At 42.7% G+C, this 19,235-nt stretch overlaps 2 protein-coding genes and 1 long non-coding RNA gene across 6 annotated transcripts in view; 2 read left to right on the top strand and 1 right to left on the bottom strand.

Moving 5' to 3' along the window:
- RNF170 (ring finger protein 170) overlaps positions 1-5,449 on the top strand; it is a 33,539-nt gene extending 28,090 nt beyond the window's left edge. For all 3 annotated transcript variants that reach the window (XM_061404617.1, XM_061404616.1, XM_061404618.1), the window contains one exon: positions 2,396-5,449. In XM_061404617.1, coding sequence (XP_061260601.1) covers positions 2,396-2,665 — 270 coding nt within the window. In that variant the 3' untranslated portion in view covers positions 2,666-5,449. The remainder of the gene's footprint in view (positions 1-2,395) is intronic.
- Positions 2,963-9,465, bottom strand: LOC133240064 (uncharacterized). Its single transcript, XR_009734086.1, has 2 exons — positions 9,379-9,465; positions 2,963-8,913 (listed from the first exon to the last, which is right to left on the bottom strand). It is a non-coding gene; the product is annotated as an uncharacterized LOC133240064 (long non-coding RNA).
- Positions 9,411-17,952, top strand: THAP1 (THAP domain containing 1). 2 transcript variants are annotated; one of them, XM_061404620.1, is made up of 3 exons: positions 9,411-9,739; positions 13,936-14,131; positions 15,117-17,952. In XM_061404620.1, the coding sequence occupies exons 1-3, from the start codon at positions 9,669-9,671 to the stop codon at positions 15,423-15,425; spliced, it is 576 nt and encodes a 191-aa protein (XP_061260604.1). In that variant the 5' UTR covers positions 9,411-9,668; the 3' UTR covers positions 15,426-17,952. The 2 variants fall into 2 exon arrangements, with proteins under 2 accessions (XP_061260604.1, XP_061260603.1); XM_061404619.1 differs by having other exon boundaries at positions 9,415-9,739; positions 15,051-17,952.
- The last annotated feature ends 1,283 nt before the right edge of the window (positions 17,953-19,235 follow it).

The raw sequence follows: 19,235 nt of genomic DNA, 5'->3' as shown, positions 1-19,235 counted from the left end.
GCTGTCTAACTCGGAGAAGGCAATGGCACCCCACTCCAGTACTCTTGCCTGGAAGATCCCATGGACGGAGGAGCCTGGTAGGCTGCAGTCCATGGGGTCGCTGAGGGTCAGACACAACTGAGCGCCTTCACTTTAACTTTTCACTTTCCTGCATTGGAGAAGGAAATGGCACCCACTCCAGTGTTCTTGCCTGGAGAATCCCAGGGATGGAGAAGCCTGGTAGGCTACAGTCCATGGGGTTGCACAGTTGGACACGACTGAAGCGACTTAGCTTAGCAGCACGTAACTTAGCATTATCCTTAAGATAGAAATGACACTACACCTCTGTATTAAACACCTGTGTAGACTTGTGCTCCCATGTACGTACTGTTCCTCATTTGTGACGGCAGGTACATTTAAAGGCATACACAGTTTGCCTGTTGTGGATGGTGATGGGCCAGTCTTTTAGACGTCTAAGCTGCAAGAAAAGCTTGACCAGGTCACGACTATCCTCCTTGGGTATTTAAAAGGGAGCCTCTTCTGCTGTTTTTTATCCAGCAGTTTTCTTACATATCCTCCAGAGGCATCTTAGGACGATTCCTTGAAAATCAGTGTTTCAAATTCAGGAACTACCACTGAGGTTAAAGAAATTCATTTAAAGATATTCATCGATATTTTAAAGTGTGAAGCAAACCATTGCTCAATTATTTTCTGTGTGTCAGATGTATACTTAATGAGTAAGAAAGCTTGGTGTGTGATGAAATTACAATTTAGTAAAGACATTTAGCTCTTAGTTTGGTATTCTACCTCAGAGTTGGAGTCATACTGTGATTAATATACAAATATTTCTTGATGGCCCATTTCATATTTTCTTGTCTAATTACTACAGGTTTTGTGTAAATGATACAGTATGAGAACTGAACAAAATAGCTCTGATAAAGGACAGAGAAGTATTCAAAGGATGTATCAGCTGGTCATTAGAATATTTGAAGTAATTTACCATAGACCTTGTGAAAGCTGTATAGCTGTTTTGCTTTAAATATTAGCTTCTTCCATAGAGAACAGAAAATTGACATAGGAAGTGGTTCTAAAAAACACCATTCCTGTGTTTTGTGATCAGTTTTCCAAAAGGAGTTATAAGATTTTATCTAGTGGGGTTTTTAAAACTGTTCTCTCATCACTAGCTCACTTCTTCCCATTTTCATCTCCATTTCCCTCTCAACCTAGATGGCACTTGTTAGACAAAATAAAATACATACTTAGTGTTGGATTTATGATATTTATGCAGATGGTTAGCAGTAGGTGAACTGTGGGCAGTGGAATGACCACAGGAGGTGACGTACTTGCCCTGGCCAGTTTCTCTTGCATCTCCCAGCCCCTCAGAAATGGGACCTCAAGGGAGTGACTGAAGAGCGCCTCATCACTACACAGGACCTTGCGGGTCGCGCAGTCAGCCAGCAGCTGCACAGAGCAAGCGACAAGTCTGCAGTCAGATAGTCAGCTGACTTGCACGAGGCCATACAAATAGGCATGGGTACTTTTCTTTTTGAAACAACTTTATTTGCATGTGATTTACATGCCATAAAGCATACCTGTTTCAAGTATATAATTCAGTGGTTTTCAGTATATTTACAGAGCAAATATAATCTAATTATTAGTCTGTATATATTCAGAAAAATAATCATTTCCAGATAAGGGTAAGGCCTGGCATTCCAAAAATCATTGTGGCAATTAGTAATTCACTTAAACTCAAGTTCAACAGAATAAACATCCTAAGAAGGAAATCAGTTTCATTGATACTCTTAGATGGTCAGAGCCATCCAAGTTGATGTGTCTGTATATTTATATAATGTATATATATACTTATATGTTCTATATATATTGTCTGGGAATTTATAAAGGTCTTTTGTAACAATATCTTTTCTAGTTCTTAATATTCCTTGTGGCATATACTCAGATGCTGACTTATCTCGAGTAGGTTAAACAACTTTCCTCAAGGTCACCTGGCTAATAAGGGATTGAGTTTGAGTTCAAACCCAGATCTGTCCAACCTTAAAGTTGAAACTTGAGCTCAAGCCTCAGCTTAATGCTACACACAGGTTCTTCGTTAGTTTATTTTACTAACTCAAAGTAGAGATGACTTGAATTTTGTTTTATTAATACTGTATCCTGTATTTTAAGTTTGTTGATAACTTTAATTGCTTTTCAGTTATCTGTAATAAGACCTATTTTATAAAAACCTAGTAATCAAAGAACTATTTTTTAAATAAAATGAGTAAGAAAATACGGTATTCCATCATTATGTGAAACTCCTTCATTTATGTTAATAACTGTCTGCACATTTTAAGAAAATTGTATTATTTTGAAGTCTGACACCTTGCATACCAAATCATAATATTTGTTCTTCTTCTACCAGATTATGGAAAGAATTATGGACCTCCCCACTTTACTGAGGCATGCATTCAGAGAGATGTTTTCAGTCGGGGGCCTTTTCTGGATGTTCCGTATCAGGATAATACTTTGTTTGATGGGAGCGTTTTTCTATCTTATATCACCTCTAGATTTTGTACCCGAAGCCTTGTTTGGAATTCTCGGCTTTCTCGATGATTTCTTTGTCATCTTTTTGTTGCTCATCTACATCTCTATTATGTATCGAGAAGTAATAACACAGAGACTAAACAGATGAAAAAACATGAGTTTACTAAAACGTCTGAGCTGATGTATAACATCAGACAAAAGGACCATGGCAGTATGAAGCATCTGAATATTATCTGATGAGCTTAAAACCACTTTATGACAAACATTTGATTATCATTTGGCAAATACCTAGCAATATATGACTGGAATTTTTACATGTTGCAGATTCTAATATTAAGGTTAGAATTAGAATGATTTACAACTGTATCTTGAGTCTGTGTTGTCTATAAACTCTGTGGAAAAATATGGAATTACATTAAATGGGATGCTTATTTTTCTTGTATCTTCTCCGCGCCACCCCCCCCAAATTACTCAGATTAATTGAATATTTAGTGGGATATTGTCAGATGTAAAGTTTATCAGATTCATCCTTCTCAGTGAGTACCTACATGATAATATACTGCTATGAGCCTCACCAAAATATTTTTGTTACAATAAAATATTGTACGATATTGGGGAAAAGTCAGTGTTTCTTTGAGTACTAGCTAACTTTTGTGCATTTGAAGCAGTTCTGCTTTTCCACTCCAATATAATTCTTTGTTATCAGCTAAAAGTGAAAGAAGAAACTTGAACTTTGTTAATTTGATTTCATTATCTTGGTTTACAGAACACTTAATCAATAGAGGAATTAACAAACTGTAAGACATTTGTCTCCAGTCAGCACGCTTGATATTCTGTTACGGCATTTCCGTAAGAGTTTGGTCCTTTTATAGGAGTAGCATTTAAAAGTTTCAATAACTTCTAAAGGGAATTTTGTTCTTCAGGAACCTGGGTGATACAGCAGACACATGGCAGCTCAGTGCCTCCCTCGGGAAAGTGGTTCTCATGACTGTGAGCACCAAAGACCTCAGGAGGGGACTCTTTCCTGCTTTGTGTTAGTTGCTCGGTCGTGTCCAAGTTTTTGCGACCCCATGGACTGTAGCCCAACAGGCTCCTCTGTCCATGGGATTCTCCAGGCAAGAATACTGGAGTGGGTAGCCATTCCCTTCTCCAGAGGATCTTCCCAACCTAAAGATACAACCTGGGTCTCTTGAATTGCAGGTGATTGTTTACTGTCTGAGCCACTAGGGATGCTTATAGAAGGGTACTAGGAGCACGATTTAAATCTGACTAGAGAAATTAACGTGGGCTGTAGCAACAGGTTGACAGACTTGGTTATTTTTCTGTCAGAAAACTGTTGTAATACTGTTCCTAGATGGCAGGATGTAGCCCAGATTCATCAGGCCTCGTGCAGAAGGCAGTGAGTTACGGGAGTTATCTCGGTGTTTGGATGGCCACAGCATAAGTCGCTAAGCTCCCCTCTGCAGTTTTCTGTTTGCGAAGAATCAAAACCACAAGTATTATGGCATCTGAAGTCCCTCGGCGGGCACCGCTCGTGAATGTCCTGGGCTACAGGGTGGTCTCTGATCCCCGGGCTTGGGCAGCGTCAGCTGTCCCCCTGCAGTCCCCGCTGGTCTTCCTGTCCACCCACACGTCAGGGGGCCTCACCGTGGACAGACGGGGAGAAACGTAGATCAGTCCCAGTCTTCAGGTGAGCCAGGTGCTGTCAACTGATGAGATGCTGAATGGTGGTATGTCCACAACAGCATCTTGTCATTTGGGCCTAAGACCAAGCTGCTGCTTGTCAGAGAGGAAAACAAAATTCTTAAGTACAGCACATTGTATTTAAAGCAATTTCCTGCACACTTTTCACTTTACCCTCAAGACAGTTATGTGAAGGAGGCAGGGCATTACCTTCCTCTTCACAGATGAAACTCCTGATGTAGATGAAAGGGTTTTTTTTTGTCTGAAGCCAGGCGCAAGTAAGTGACTGCACTGGTATCAGATGCCGGGGATTCCTACATGGGGAGAAACTGGGATCCTTTGGAAGACGTTTGGAACATACGTAGGAATAGGAAAGGTCTAGAAAGATGACACATCACAGCTACAAGAATCCTGATTCTACAGTTGCCAGTCTACTTCTCACAGGGTAGCACATTTCATAGGGAAACATTTCAGTTGCCCTGACTTGGAAAGCAGTGAGTAGGAGTTTGTTACACCACCATTTACTAGTCTCGAAACGCATTTCCTAACAACTATACATTTGGTGTGGGGCTACAGCCGTGTCATTTTTTAAAGGATTTCATTTTCTGTGCATGTGTTCTGCTTCAAGTGCCATGCTTACCACGCTTTTATTGTAATATCTGGAATTCCTTCTACAGCTTTCCTGGTAGAGGTGTATTGTACCAACTTTTGTAACATACGACACTGTGTGAAGTCTTCCTAAAGTGAAAAGGGGACATGCCGGCATCTCCGAATTCTAGACCTGTTTCTTATGTCACCTTTATTGATCACTGATGATAAATGTAAAGGGATCTGAGTATATAAAGCAGGTAGAGTCAATCAGTATTTTAAACATCATAGTAGTACTTCTGTGATTGAGTTAGAGCTTATAAATCAAAGCAACAATTTGGATTTTTATAAACAATAATACTGTAACTTTCACAAAAACAGATGGTCCAACCCCACGAGCAGATAACTTGGGCAGCTCTGTGGGGCGCGAGACGGAGGAGACAGTTGTCTAACCGCCCACCAGACCAGTGGTTCCAGCGACCAGCGTTCTCAGCACCTGAAAGCAAGCAGCACAGGACAGGGCTGTGGTGGTCCCTGTGCTGGGCAGATACCTACCTCACAGAGGTGTTTCAGAGGACTGACAGTTTGCTTCAAACTTTGTGATTTAAGAGTTTGTCAAGCAGTTATTCTTTTGAATAAAAGCAACATATGTAAAATTTAACAGTGGCTGTTACTGTCTGGTTTCTTTGATGCTGTTTGCTTCAATTTCAGAACTCCTGAAATAGCATTCAATATAATGGTTGCAATGACTTTTTCACCAATTTTGCTTTGATATTTAAAAATTTTTAAACATAGAAATGTTTTTGAGGAATATTATTTAATCTGGGCAATCTATATTAATTCTAGACAGTTAAGGGTGAAATTGGAATTAGAGTGAAGACTTGTAACTTGATTCCCACCCCATGAGTGTGTATCTTACTGAAATTGTATGGTTGATAAATGAGTGAGGCATAGGAAAGGGCACTCAAGGTGTTCAGGCCCTAAGACCTAAGCGTCTCCCCAGAGCAGGCGGGTGGGCTTTAGGGGCTGCTGACAGGAGGTGATCCTGTCGCAGAGGTACAGACAGTTGTTGGGCTTCTGTTGCAGCATCAGAACCAGACCACCATCACGGTGTCTGTGCCTGTTCTGAGCGTGGAGTTCTTGACTGCAAGCACATCTGAGATGCCGTCAGTCACCATCTCCTCCATCCACTGACGCCCGTCTCGTCCCGGTCCAGACGGGGCACCAGGGCAGTACACCACCGTCACACAACACTGAGCCTGTCTGAACGCTGTCCTTTTCCTTCCAGACTCTCACCTCCTGAGGGGAAGGTAGTATGTGACACTGAAGAGGGCTAAACACTAAAGATGTTTTAGTTATAGCTAACAGTTTAGATTTTAATTTCAAAACAAAATTTAAAAATTACTTTAAAATATCTAATAATTCAGATCAAAACATTCACTCTGCTAATCAGTCTTAGAGAAAACCTACAATTTGTATCTACATGAAAATCTTGTTTCACAAATCCTAGAATGTCAGAGCTATAAGGGACCTTAGACACTGATGAATTTTTGTTTTCTCTGTGAAAATCAGATAGAAACTATGGATAGCTCCCCAGCTACACAGAAGTATAGTTTTGGTTCATTTTCAGGGGATTCAAAGAGCTGACCATTCATGGATTCCAAATTAAGAATTCTTTAGTCCTACAACCTCACCCTACAGATGAAAAGAATGAGGCCCAGAGGGAATGAATGTGGGGGTATTTTAATATAAAAACTATAGAAAAAGTAGCCTAGCTGGATAGAAACTAAAACCTCAACTATTAGAGATCAGTAATAGCTTTAGCCTTCTCCAACAGTAAAACAAGTGGCTATTATTTTTCTTCAGTGTACCCTTCTAGAAAAACTGAGACAAAACTTACCCTTTTCAGCTTAAGGGGTAAATTTTCTTTGTTCCTTAAAAAAATGTTCTGTTAGTAAATGAATTAGCCTCTTAAGACTTTGAAGAACATCAATTAACAGTATCCTTGAGTTTATCACTATTCTCTTAGATGGTCATATAAAGCTATGCATGTATTCACCTTTGATATTTATTGAAGGGGTCAAATGAGATCATATGACCATACAAACAGCTTTCTCTTAAAAAAAGGGGTGGGGGGCAGTTTTGCCTATCTTGTGTGGCCCTTGTTTGCTTAATAAGCTATTTTATTGAAGTCAAACAAACACCAAACGTAAGTCATCAGGGTCAGAGGATGCCTCATTATGTGAACACACCGTTCAACCATCACTTCAGTCAACAGAGGCGTCACCACCATCCTGTAATTCCCTTCGTGTGCCTGATTTCTTCAACATTATGTTCGTAAGAACTGTCCATGTGGTGGGGCTGCTTTATTTTGCTTGCCATATAGTTCTCCATTTATGACTGTGCCACAACTTATTCAACTATTAATGGACATTTGGGTGGCTTCCATTAACATTTTTATGTTTTTTGGTGTATTTTATTTTTTAATTTAAACTTACTAAGAAATAAGAAAAAAGTCAAATAAATAACCCAACTCCACACCTCCATTAACGTTTTTAAAAAGCAGACAATCATCTTTGAAAGTATGATGAAGTCTTTGAAAGACTTCCTCCAAGTCATCCCTTGACAAGTAAGGAACAGTTAATCCTAGCCTTAGGACATGTTAAGAAATGGACAAAGTAATAAAAGCTGATGATGGGTTAGAGGTAGTGAAAATTATTTTTCTATTAAGCAAATAAATTGGTTTGCAGACCACACAGTGAAAATTTAGTTTGGGGGGATTGTTTTTACAAAGAAAAACACAACACTCAGTTCAATTCAATAATATATATTTTAAAATTACATGCAATTCACTTTACCAGTAAATTTACCATTTTGAAGTAAGGAAACATTGGGATAATATTCAACAAATAATATTTCCAAATTATGGATAGCTGGAAGACAGAAGAGGGAAGAACAGAATTTGGGAGGGAAATTCAATTAAATGAAATGACCAGATCACAAACCTCAAAAGCGCCAGCTGGACTGGCTGAGATCTTTCACACTTCTTTAGTAGCCTGCATTTCAGACCCTGAGAACTGCTTATTCTTTCAGTTCTTACACTCCTCACTCCTACAACTCCAATGACCCAGCTTCCAAAACCACTCGCAACCCTCCAAGTCCTCTCTTCTGCTGGGACACGGCTGTTGGCTGCCTTTTTTTTTTTTTTTTTTAGGCCATCGGCATCTCAGTAAAAGGCACTGCCATCCATCTTACGTGCCCAAGCCAGAAGCTCGTGTGTGTGCGTGCACAGCCGTGTCTGACTGCCACCCCATGGACTGAAATCTACCAGGCTCCTGTGCCTATGAATTTTCTAGGCAGGAACACTGGGGTGCATTGCCATTTTCTACTCCACCTTGATTCTTCTCTTCCTCCTTTCCAACTAGCAGCAGGCCCTGGTGTTTCTACCTCTTACATACTTATCCCCTGCCACCAGCTTAGACCAAAGGAACCATTCTCTTCCTTGCCTCTTAATTGGTCTGCTCACTTTCTGTTACCCCTTTCTGATACACAGTCACAATGACCTTTTAAATATGTTTATCACATCTCCCTGAGGCCTAAAATGACTCTGTGGCTTCCCACTGCGCTACCATCCAGACCAACAACTTACAAGCCTTCCCCTCACTTCATGCCCTTCTCCCCTGGCTCACTGGGCTCTACCCACAGCCTCCATTCGGTTCCCAGAAAAGAGAGAACTCTACTGCCTGATCTCCTTAGTTAGCACCCATTCCCTGTACCGGAAATGCTCTCCCCACCATCCTTCCTTACTAGACTTTTTCCCATTCTTTGGTTAAATGTTCCCTTCTCAGACATTAGGCAGTGACCCTCTCCTCTACCCTTAGCCTTACAGCATTCTAATGTATTCAGATTCAGGCATCTTGGCACAATGTGATTTTATTTACATTTTTTGGGTCTGTCTTCCCCTTACTAGAACAGCTGCTCTATGAAGATGTGCCAGCCTTGCTCGCCGATTAAAAAAAAGAGAGACAGAGAGAGAGCCATGACAACAGTTCACCATCCACACCGACGAAAGGAGCAAGCCAAGGAGGAAAAACGTCCTTCAAACGGATTTTCCCAACACAGCACCTGGGGACCTTTAGAATTATTACAGCAGCCAAGGCCTTAGTCTCGGCCTCCCGGGAAGACTGAGCCTGGCGTGTGTGCGGGTGTCCGCTTTTACTGTTGCGATCTCTTCCCCGAGCTCCTCAGAGCTCCGAATACCTAAAGAGGCAGGTACCGGGATGGAGAGGAGCCCAGCACGTTCTACAAATCACTCCAACTGTGGCTCCCCTTTTAAAGAGAAGAACCCAATTACCCGACCCCACCTCAGCTTTGCACCTGTCCTGCTTCTGGTTGGGCCAGCGGACCCAACAGAATCACCTAATTCTTCCACCTCGGCCGCACGGGAAGCATCGAAGGGGGCGGGACTGGTCCTGCGCTCCCGCCCCTCTCCTCCCAGCTAGTTCCTTCTTCCTTCCGGAAGCTCGGGGGCCCCGCCCACTTCCGCAATGCCGGGCCTCAGCCAATGGCCTGCGTCCCAGGGAACGTTACCTCTGACCTCAGGGCTAATCAGAAACAGTAGGACGAACTCCTCGCGAGAGGTGAGGTTGAAGCTGCCTCCGCCATCTTGGAGATGGGAGACGGGCGATGGCTGTGGTCTTTCCGCTAATGCAAACAACAAAACGGGCACATTAGTGACTCCCGAGTGAGGCCCTCATCAGTCTGGTTGTTGGCCAAAGCTACAGAAGAAGCGAGGGTGTCAAAGCAGAGCGCGGCGACACTGGTAACAGCCTCAACTGCCTGCTGGGGCGGCAGAAGTGAGGTAACTGAGGACCGGAAGGATGGTACAGTCCTGTTCCGCCTACGGCTGCAAGAACCGATACGACAAGGATAAACCCGTTTCTTTTCACAAGTAAGGACCCCGCGTAGCTCGCGGGGCTGAGCCCTAGTGGGGACGCGGGGGGCGCGCGGCCGCGCTCGGGGGGCGGAGCCAGGGGTGTTTCCGCGCGAGACCTGTGAGAGGGGCGGGGCCGGGCGCGGGCCTGCGCGAGACCCAGTGCTAAGGCCGCGCTCGGGGAGCGGAGCCAGGCGCGTTTCCGCGCGAGACCAGTAAGAGGGGCGGGGCTGGGCGGGGGCGTTCGCAAGACCCGGTACGAAAGGCGCGCTCGGGGGGCGGAGCCAGGCGCGTTTCCACGCGAGACCTGTGAGAGGGGCGGGGCCGGGCGCGGGCCTGCACGAGACCCAGGGCGCAGGCCGCGCTCGGGGGCGGAGCCAGGCTCGTTTCCGCGCGATACCTGTGAGAGGGGCGGGGCCGTACAGTGGGCGTGTCCCCAAGAGCCGCATCGGGCCCGGGTTGCGCGTCCTCGGCGCGCGCCCCCGCGGCGGCCCGCCCTCACTCAGGCTGGCGCCCTTCTCAGGGTGGCGGGTTCGAAGCTCGCGGGCGCTGTATGGTGCCCCCGCTGGTTGTGAGGGTGCCACACCCGGGCGGTGAAGAGGGTAGGTGGTAATAACTCTTAGAAGGGAAGTTGAAGCGGAAGCAGAGTCCCGCCTTTCCCACCCTGCTGGTCAGGCATCGGTGAGGTGAGGACTCACCTTGCGTTGTCAGGGAGCATGTCTTGGACTCAGCTTCTGGGACCCCACTGTTAAGGACGGCTGAACTCCGGAGAAAGCCTTAGGGACTGCCAAGATGCGCAGTGTAGCCCGGGCAGTGACAGTGCGTCTTGCGTGGTGAGGGGGGTCCTCAGGGTCAGGGTTAGCGCGCCCCCGCCCTCGGGGCTGCTTCTCCTGGACGCTGCTGCGGCCAGAGTCCTAGAAGAAAAAAGCCTCTCTGAAAAGGGCCGCACAACCGAATGATAATGATGATCTGATGTCCGCACGATGCCATTTTCAATCGGCCAAATTCAATATTTACACGTTCTGTTACGTTTAAAGTGTCTTGCAAAAATTTCCTACTGTAAATGGATGATAGCTAACGGAGAATCGGTGGTAGATTATACAGATTGTTTGTAGGTGGTTGTTAAGTTGCTAAGTAGTGTCCCACTCTTTGCGACCCCGTGGACCGTAGCGCGCCAGGCTTCCCTGTCCTTCACTGCCTTCCGGAGTTTTCTCAAACTGATGTCCTTCAAGTGGGTGATGCCAGTCAACCATCTTATCCGCTGTCGCCCCTTTCTCCTATTGCCCGCAGTCTTTCCCAGTATCAAGATCTTTTCCAGTGAGTCAGCTCTTCACATCATGTGACCAAAGTATTGGAGCTTCAGCTTCAGCATCGTCCAGTGAATATTGAGGGTTGATTTCCTTTACGATTGACCGGTTTGATCTCCTCCTAGTCCAAGGGACTCTAAAGAGTCTTCTCCAACACCACAGTTCAAAAGCATCAATTCTTCAGCGCTCATCCTTCTTTATGGTCCAACTCTCACATCCACACATGACTGTTAGAAAAACCATAGATTTGACTAGATGGACCTTTGTCGGCAAAGGGATGTCTCTGCTTTTTTATATACTGTCTAGGTTTTGTCATTGCTTTTCTTCCAGGGAGCAAGCGTCTATTTTTTTGCACCTTTTAATTTCATGGCTGCAGTCACCATCTACAGTGATTTTGGAGCCCAGGAAAATAAAATCTGCCATGATTTCCTTTTTTTTTTTTTTTTCCATCTATTTGCCATGCAATGATGGGACCAGATGCCATGATCTCAGTTTTTGAATGCTGTTTTAAATCAGCTTTTTCACTCTCCTCTTTCACCTTCCTCAAGAGGCTGTTTAGTTTCTCTTCACTTTCTGCCATTAGGGTGGTATTACCTGCATTATCTGAGGTTGATATTGCTCCCGGCAGTCTTGATCGCAGCTTGTGATTCATCCAGCCTGACATTTTGCATGATGTATTCTGTGTATAAGTCAAATAAGCAGGGTGACAATGTAAGTCCTTTTCCAGTTTTGAACTAGTCAGCTGTTCCATGTCCAGCTCTAACTGTTGCTTCTTGACCTGCATACAGGTTTCTCTGGCGGCAGGAAAGTCTGGTGGTCTGGTATTCCCATCTCTTTGAAAATTTTCCACAGTTTGTTGTGATCCACACATCCACACATTTATAGGTAAATAATTACTAAAGCAAAATCTTAAATTTTGGGGGAGTGAGGACCTTCTATGTTTAATAGGCAATGTGGGTGCATTTTTATACGTTTGCTATGAAAACAAAAATCAGAGTGTGTAGGGTATAGAGAGGTCTCAAGAATGTTGATGTTTTTTCCCCTTCCAAGAAACAGATAGAACACTTAACACTTCCTAATGTTGCCTCTTGATTTATTAGAATTTCTGAAAGCTAATGGGTGGACCTCCAGCACTTCCAAAGTGAAGGAATAGGTCTGGAGATGGTGACGCGATCACAGACTTTCAGCTCCCCCCTCCCCATTTCTAATGATGTGGCTGAGGGAATCCAGACATAAGGAAAACCCTTCATTGGCACTGATTAGGGATGACATTCACACGTTTCAGAATACTGAGTTTCTGCTCGGGGTTAAATAATTGATTTGACCGAAAGAAGGGCTAATCTGCATCTCATCCCTTATCTAAAAGAACAGTTTCGGAAAGGATCTTGACCTCAGAAATAAGCGGCATTGTAATCCTTGGTCAGGAGGCCCTGGATGTTGAGTTTCCCAGTGGTTGCTGCTGTGTCTACTTCTAGAGGCACTTCCAGCAAGAACATTCTAGGAGTCTTTCTTTCTCAGCTTCTACATGGTAGTGGGAACAGATGTTCTGGGCAAAGAGAAGGGACTACCCTGAAGGTAGATTAGGGCTCCACGACCACAGCAGAGTCAGGCTCGAGCCTATCTTAACTTGGAAGAGAAGCTGTGGGACAGAGACGAAACACACTTTTTTGGCTTTTTTTCAATACCCCCAACTCACTGAATCTTTTACCTGAAAAAATAAAATCAAAATAAGTTTAAAAGCTTCGTATCTCTCTTTATCTGGGCCTAATGGGTGTATTTCAGTTGATTAAGAGGTAAATTAAAATGAATACTTTTTTCCCTTATCATTATGATTTGACTATAATTTGATTCATATTTGTCGAGATGATGGTCAAGAAAACAAAAAGCATCTTTGTCTCAGTACATAATTATAAATGTGCAGTTTTGTTTTACAGTACACAGAGGACCACTGGTAAAAAAAAGAATAATAATACAAATTCACTCTATAACGTGTATTTTACCCAAAATTTTAGTGTCTTCAATATAAAAAATTAAGCGTTAAAAACAGATAGCTGGATGGTGGAGCTATATGGTTTACCCTTGTATATTAGACGTGTCTGTTTGTGAAGGTTATTTACTGCAAAGGAGGGAAAAACATCACATGGGCCCTTGAACCTACCCTCCTATCATCTGCTCTGCCAGCTGCGTGTGTCTGTCCACGTGGCTGCCTTTTAATAAGTATGTTTTTGCATAATGTAAATCCTAATGAGCCTGACCTATTTAGATTGTATACATCAATATATCTGACATTCTTATAATTGCTTTGTGGTCAATAAGATTCCTATAAGAAATGCTGCTTTAAAAAAAAGAATACCATGCTAGGAGGGGTGACTTATTTTTCACACTAGTGATGCTCACTTTAGTTACAGGATTTTAAAACAAGTCTGTTTTTTAAAAGTTTACTTTATCTAGGTATAGTTGATTTGCAGCGTTTCATTGGTTTCTGCCGTACACCAAAGTGATTCAGTTATACATAGGTCTGCATTTTTTTTCCATGTTCTTTTCCATTTGGGTTTATCTCAGGATTTTGACTACGATTTGCTGTGCTACACGGTAGGACCCTGTTGTTTATCCCTTCTCGATATGTAACCCCAAACTCTCAGTCCCGCTCTTCCCCACTCCCCTCCCCCTTGGCAACCACAATCCTGTTCTCTGTGTCCAAACAAGTACGTCTGTAACAACTAGGGTGATAAGGGTACACCTGAAAAACTGTCAAAACAGGATTAGTGGGAGCAGGTGCGTTAATCAAACTCCCGTGGCGTGTGAGCACCAATGGTTGTAAGCTAATTCTTTTCTAAGCAGGAACGCCTGGGTGTGCCTTTTTGTTTCTGAGTTAGGCTAGAAAACGGAATCGTTTCATCTTCTTAGGTTTCCTCTTACTCGACCCAGTCTTTGTAAGAAATGGGAGGCAGCTGTCAGAAGGAAAAACTTTAAGCCCACCAAGTACAGCAGCATCTGCTCGGAGCACTTCACCCCGGACTGCTTTAAGCGGGAGTGCAACAACAAGCTGCTGAAAGAGGACGCCGTCCCCACGATATTTCTGTGCACCGAGCCGCACGACAAGGTGAGGGGCGGGCGAAGTACTGGGCGGGCCTCTGTCCCCACGATATTCCTGTGCACCGAGCCGCACGACAAGGTGAGGGGCGGGCGAAGTACTGGGCGGGCCTCTGTCCCCACGATATTCCTGTGCACCGAGCCGCACGACAAGGTGAGGGGCGGGCGAAGTACTGGGCGGGCCTCTTTCCGTAAAGTTAATGTGTTCCGCAGAAAACCTGGAAAAGCCACAGCAGTGTTAAGAATATAAATGTTACCTGGGTGGGGAGGGGAGAAAAAAAAAAGAATATAACTGTTACCTGGAACCAATCCCTTGTAAATGACCCCTGTTCACAGCAAAATACTTTACAAAACACAGAGTGTTTAGTAAAGTTAAATATTCTCACACTCAGCCTGGCTTTTAACTTACTTTAGGATCAGTCTGTATTCCTGCTTGTGTGTTTGTGCAGCCCACCGGGCTCCTCTGTCCATGGGATTCTGCAGCTGAGTACTGGAGTGGGTTGCCATTTCCTTCTCCAGGGGATCTTCCTGACCCAGGGATCGAACCCCTGTCTCTTATGTCTCCTGCCTAGGCAAGCAGGTTCTTTACCACTAGCGCCACCTGGAAAGCCCCATGTTCCTGCTTATATGTTGATAAGTTTTGATTTTTCTTGATCGATAGTTAACTTTCAGAGTATTTTCCCCCTCAGTTTTCAGTGCTAGTGTTTAATTAGATCCGATTAATCGTTTTGTCTTTTTTTGCGTCCCATTTCTATTTCAGGTAAAAAAGGAAAATTAAAACTATTCTTTTCATTTTAGACTGTTTCTATGCCAAGGAGGCAGAGCTAAGTCTAATATTCTTACATTGCACAGGTGCGGAATTTAGTCTGTTCTTTTAATCTGTTACTTTTAATAAAGAAGCTCAAACACGCTCTGCGTCTTTGTTCCAGAAGGAAGATCTCCTGGAGCCACAGGAACAGCCCCCGCCGCCTCCTTTAACGCCCCCCATTTCCCAGGTCGATGCTGCGATCGGGCTGCTCATGCCTCCTCTCCAGACCCCGGACAACCTCTCCGTGTTCTGCGACCACAACTACACCGTGGAGGACACCATGCACCAGCGCAAGAGGATCCACCAGCTGGAGCAGCAAGTGGAGAAGCTCCGGAAGAAGCTCAAGACCGCGCAGCAGCGGTGCCGCCGGCAGGAGCGGCAGCTGGAGAAGCTGAAGGAGGTGGTGCACTTCCAGAAGGAGAAGGACGGCGCCTCCGAGAGGGGCTACGTGATTCTCCCCAATGACTACTTCGAGATAGTCGAAGTCCCAGCGTGAAAACGTGAGATTGGTATTGGTTTTTCATGGGGCAATACCACCTACCCTCTTCTACCCTAGAGAGGAGTGTCATTTGAAAAGAGATTACACTTGATAACTTGTACAAAAGCAATTCAGAATATTTTTTTAAAAGAATAAATTAGATATATACTGTAAAACTGTAAATTTTTTGTTTGTAATTTCAGGGTTTTTACATTTTAGCAAAATATTTTAAAAGTGATAAACTAACCTCAGAGCTTCAGTGTAAGTTTGTTTCAAGATTGGGGATTTTTGTTTTTTAATTCAAGTATTTATAGACATGATATGAAAATAAAAAGTAAAGAGAATGAGAACAGTGCAGTAAGGATGATTTAAGTTTCAAGTTAAAAAAATTTAGTGCAGTTTATTGAAAGAACTTAGTCACGTTTTAAATCAGAAGCATAGGACATGATGTCTCAAGAGTATATATATTTACACATTCTTATTTGTAAAGTCGACAGATTCATTTATCTTAATCCCTTATCAGAGCTAACTTGGTGAGTTGTGTCATTCCATACTTAATCATAATGGTTAAATGATGTTAGAGAAGGAATTTTTTTAGAGAGTGGGGCCCTTCCTTTCTCACCCCCACCCAGCATTATAGAATTAGAAGGGTGTCTCCAGTGGAAGACACACTCTCCAGTAAGCAGACTGCGCATTGTTACCAGTGAGATGAGCAGCGGCCACTAGGGCTGACCCCAGGCTCGCCTTTTCTCTCGCTGCTCTGAGGTCAGGGGCGTCCTGTCCCCACTGTGAGTGTGTGTGCACCCAGGTTTCTGCCAGCTGTGTCGTGTGGGTAGAGTGTGACTCGTTGCATCAGGTGGGAATCTTGCTCTTGACGAATTGATTGTCAAGACGTCACACAAAAGAAGATTTCTTCACTTTTACCACAAGCGAGAAGTCACATCCTATTTACCTAAATGAGTCATTTGTATTCAGAGGCATCCTAATAGATAATGCTTATTTTACTCAAAATTGAGACTCAAATGCTGCGGTTTCTGTTCATACTGTGAGTTGTGCTTTAACTTTGTGAGAAATTTTACATAGGTTTGAAATGAAAACAGTTCTGAGTAAACAAGCACTGCCATAGGAATTACCTGCTTAAATTTAGAATAACTGCTCCAACTATAATTATTTTGTATTTCAAAGTGCTGCACAGGCCTTTGAAGGCAGTATTAAAGATTGGCAGTCGTCAGTCCAGGAGTGTCTTTTGTAGACCTGATTCTCAGTGTAGTTCACTGCCGTCTTGCCAGTGCTTTGATTCAAAAGTAGAAAATTATGACTACTTGAAATTTTATCATCTGATAACACTTAGAACTAACTCTGAGGAATCAGAGGACTTTTTCTAGTTATTCATGGGTCTCATCACTGTTTTTGGAAGCTACAAAATCTCTTAAGTAGTTTGTTTTTACATTTCATCTCTCTAGCAATTCCTGGAGGATATGTGGGTAAATATTTTACACAATATATATGTGAAAACTAAATTGTCATGGACATAAAAGAAATCTCTGTGTGTGTGTGTGTGTGTGTGTGTGTCCCCATGTCATCAGAACCAGGAATCCAACATTAATTGTATAAGTGACCGTCATAATCAGTTAGCATCTTAGCATTATGAATTAACCTGAAGCTACTTTTTTTCGTGGGACAGACATCCCTAATTGGAGAGAACTGAGCAACAGCATGTGTACCAACTATTTGCATTTAGATCACTTACTATGTTTAACACAGAATTTGAAGTACAGGTGCTGATTTCTGAATTTGAAATGTAACGTTTGTTGAAATGTTTTAAAAATTCATTTTGTCTGTTGTAGTGTTTATGACATTGCCAAGAGAAAGAGAACATTCAGGCTAAAATAGGTCCTGTTCAGTCACAGTGAAACGTGGTCAGAAACAACAGGGCAAGGTCTCCGTCTGGAACAAATGGGGAGAAGACCCCTGTGAGTTTCATCATAGTATGAAAGATGACGTTTATTTTAAGCACAGATAGTAACATCCTGAAGTTTCCATCTATGAATGATATAGTCTGGCAATAATAGAAGAAATAACTTTTTCCTGATTAGAACTGCTAGGAAAACTGTAGAATTTTAGAATTAGAAGGGAGCTAGAAATGACTGAACACTTGCGTCACCTCCAAACCCTGCAGAATCCCCTTGTGAAATATCCCTGACAACTGGACATCTGTTCTCTGTATACCGTGGATGTGTAAGCAGTGCTGTTTAGATTCTCTGAAATGAGTTTCTGGAATAGAGTAGCATTTGTTGCCACTTTTAAAAATACTTGTTTATAACACAACTATAAACTTCACTTTGAACTGCTGCATAGTTTGAACTATCAAATTCCAAATTAAAGAAGTTTTAAAATTTTGTAAAATAAATGTTTATTGTGTGCCTGCTACATGTGCTAAAAATATTTCTGTCATTGCAGTTAAGAAACAGTGGTGTCTAAAGTTAACTAGCAAAACTTTTTACTTGGAAACCTAAATACATGAGATTTTCTCTTTTAACTATAATTTGTGTAATCCCTTTCTTAGAAGGTATAGCCATAATGGTGAAGGCAGATGAAAGTTCCACTTGACATGGATTTTGTTGTTGTTTTTGTTTTAAAGATCAAAGTCCTATTTTCTGATCATCTTTAGTTATTTAAAAAATTGTGTACACACACACACCCCAAACCTATGACTTTTATAAAGTCAGTCGTGACCCTTAATATATAAAAGTCCACTTGATCTATAGAAGGAAAACTTGCAGTTGTGTGTTCCACACTCTTAAAAGGCCAACCATGAATAGCATTTAAAGGAGAAAGAACAGTTTTGCCTGTTTGGTTATTACTCTTCTGGTATTGGGGACCATGTGAATCTGATACCACTGAATGAAGAGTATTGCTCTTGATATGGTAACCAATGTTTCTGGACATTATTTTTTCTATGATTGTGTATTAAAATATCAATACAGTCCTTGATGTGAAAGAAAAAAATATCAAAGCAAACAGTGATTTGCACACAAGCAAAAGAAAGAAATGTAAGTTTGTCCTTAAAATAACAATAATTTGCTTGAAGTAATAATATTCTCTTTCAATTCCATGTCTTGATATATTATTTTTACCTTGGATGTGGCTTTGTTTTACTCAGTTTTCTCCTGAAAAATATATTTTTTTAACTCTCAGAATCTTCAAAATTTTTATTCGTTACCAAATTCATAGCAGTTTGAGTTTTAAGATGATCATAATTTCATTTTTTTAACGTCATAAGGGATAGGAATAAACTTTGATTTTTTAAACTATTTTTGGTGAGAGAGGCTACAGTATTAACGGTAAGTAGGAAATGATTTTTAGAATGACTCCGTAAGGAGCTCTGACCTCCCCACCGTAGCTACCATAAGTGGAGAAAAACAACCATTTAACGTCTGCGTGTTGTCCTAAGGGCGTACAGCACATCAACCTTCAGGAACGTTGAATCTCACAAGAAAGTCAAGACTGTGGCATTTGTGTCTCCTCTGCAACCTGTTCCCAATTGTGGCCTACGGTATGTCTCTCCCACGAGGGGAGGCTGCCAGTATTTCTTAGGACCCCCAAGTGTATCAAAGGCTAAATAAACTCCAGGTAAGTACAGCCAAAAGATCAGGACTCCCCTCCTCCACCCAGCTCCCATTTACAGGATGGAGGCTCCACCCCAGGTCCCCAGGTGTAGCAGGCCAAGAATCCCGGGACCCTGATGCCCTTCCGAAGGGCGAAGTTTCCATGCCAGGATGCGCAAGTCAAACTGAGCTCTACTAACACAGGCATATCAGTCCTAGA

The sequence above is a fragment of the Bos javanicus genome, chromosome 27 (assembly GCF_032452875.1).
Source record: "Bos javanicus breed banteng chromosome 27, ARS-OSU_banteng_1.0, whole genome shotgun sequence".
Classification (NCBI taxonomy): domain Eukaryota; kingdom Metazoa; phylum Chordata; class Mammalia; order Artiodactyla; family Bovidae; genus Bos; species Bos javanicus.
The sequence above is the reverse complement of the archived record's forward strand: the minus strand, read 5'-3'. Positions and strand labels throughout refer to the sequence as shown.

Coding starts and splice junctions, on each gene's coding strand:
- THAP1 (XM_061404619.1), top strand. CDS start 9,669: ATGGTACAGTCCTGTTCCGCCTACGGCTGCAAGAACCGATACGACAAG. Junction 9,740..13,935: donor AAACCCGTTTCTTTTCACAA/GTAAGGACCCCG, acceptor TCATCTTCTTAG/GTTTCCTCTTACTCGACCCA. Junction 14,132..15,050: donor GCACCGAGCCGCACGACAAG/GTGAGGGGCGGG, acceptor TCTTTGTTCCAG/AAGGAAGATCTCCTGGAGCC.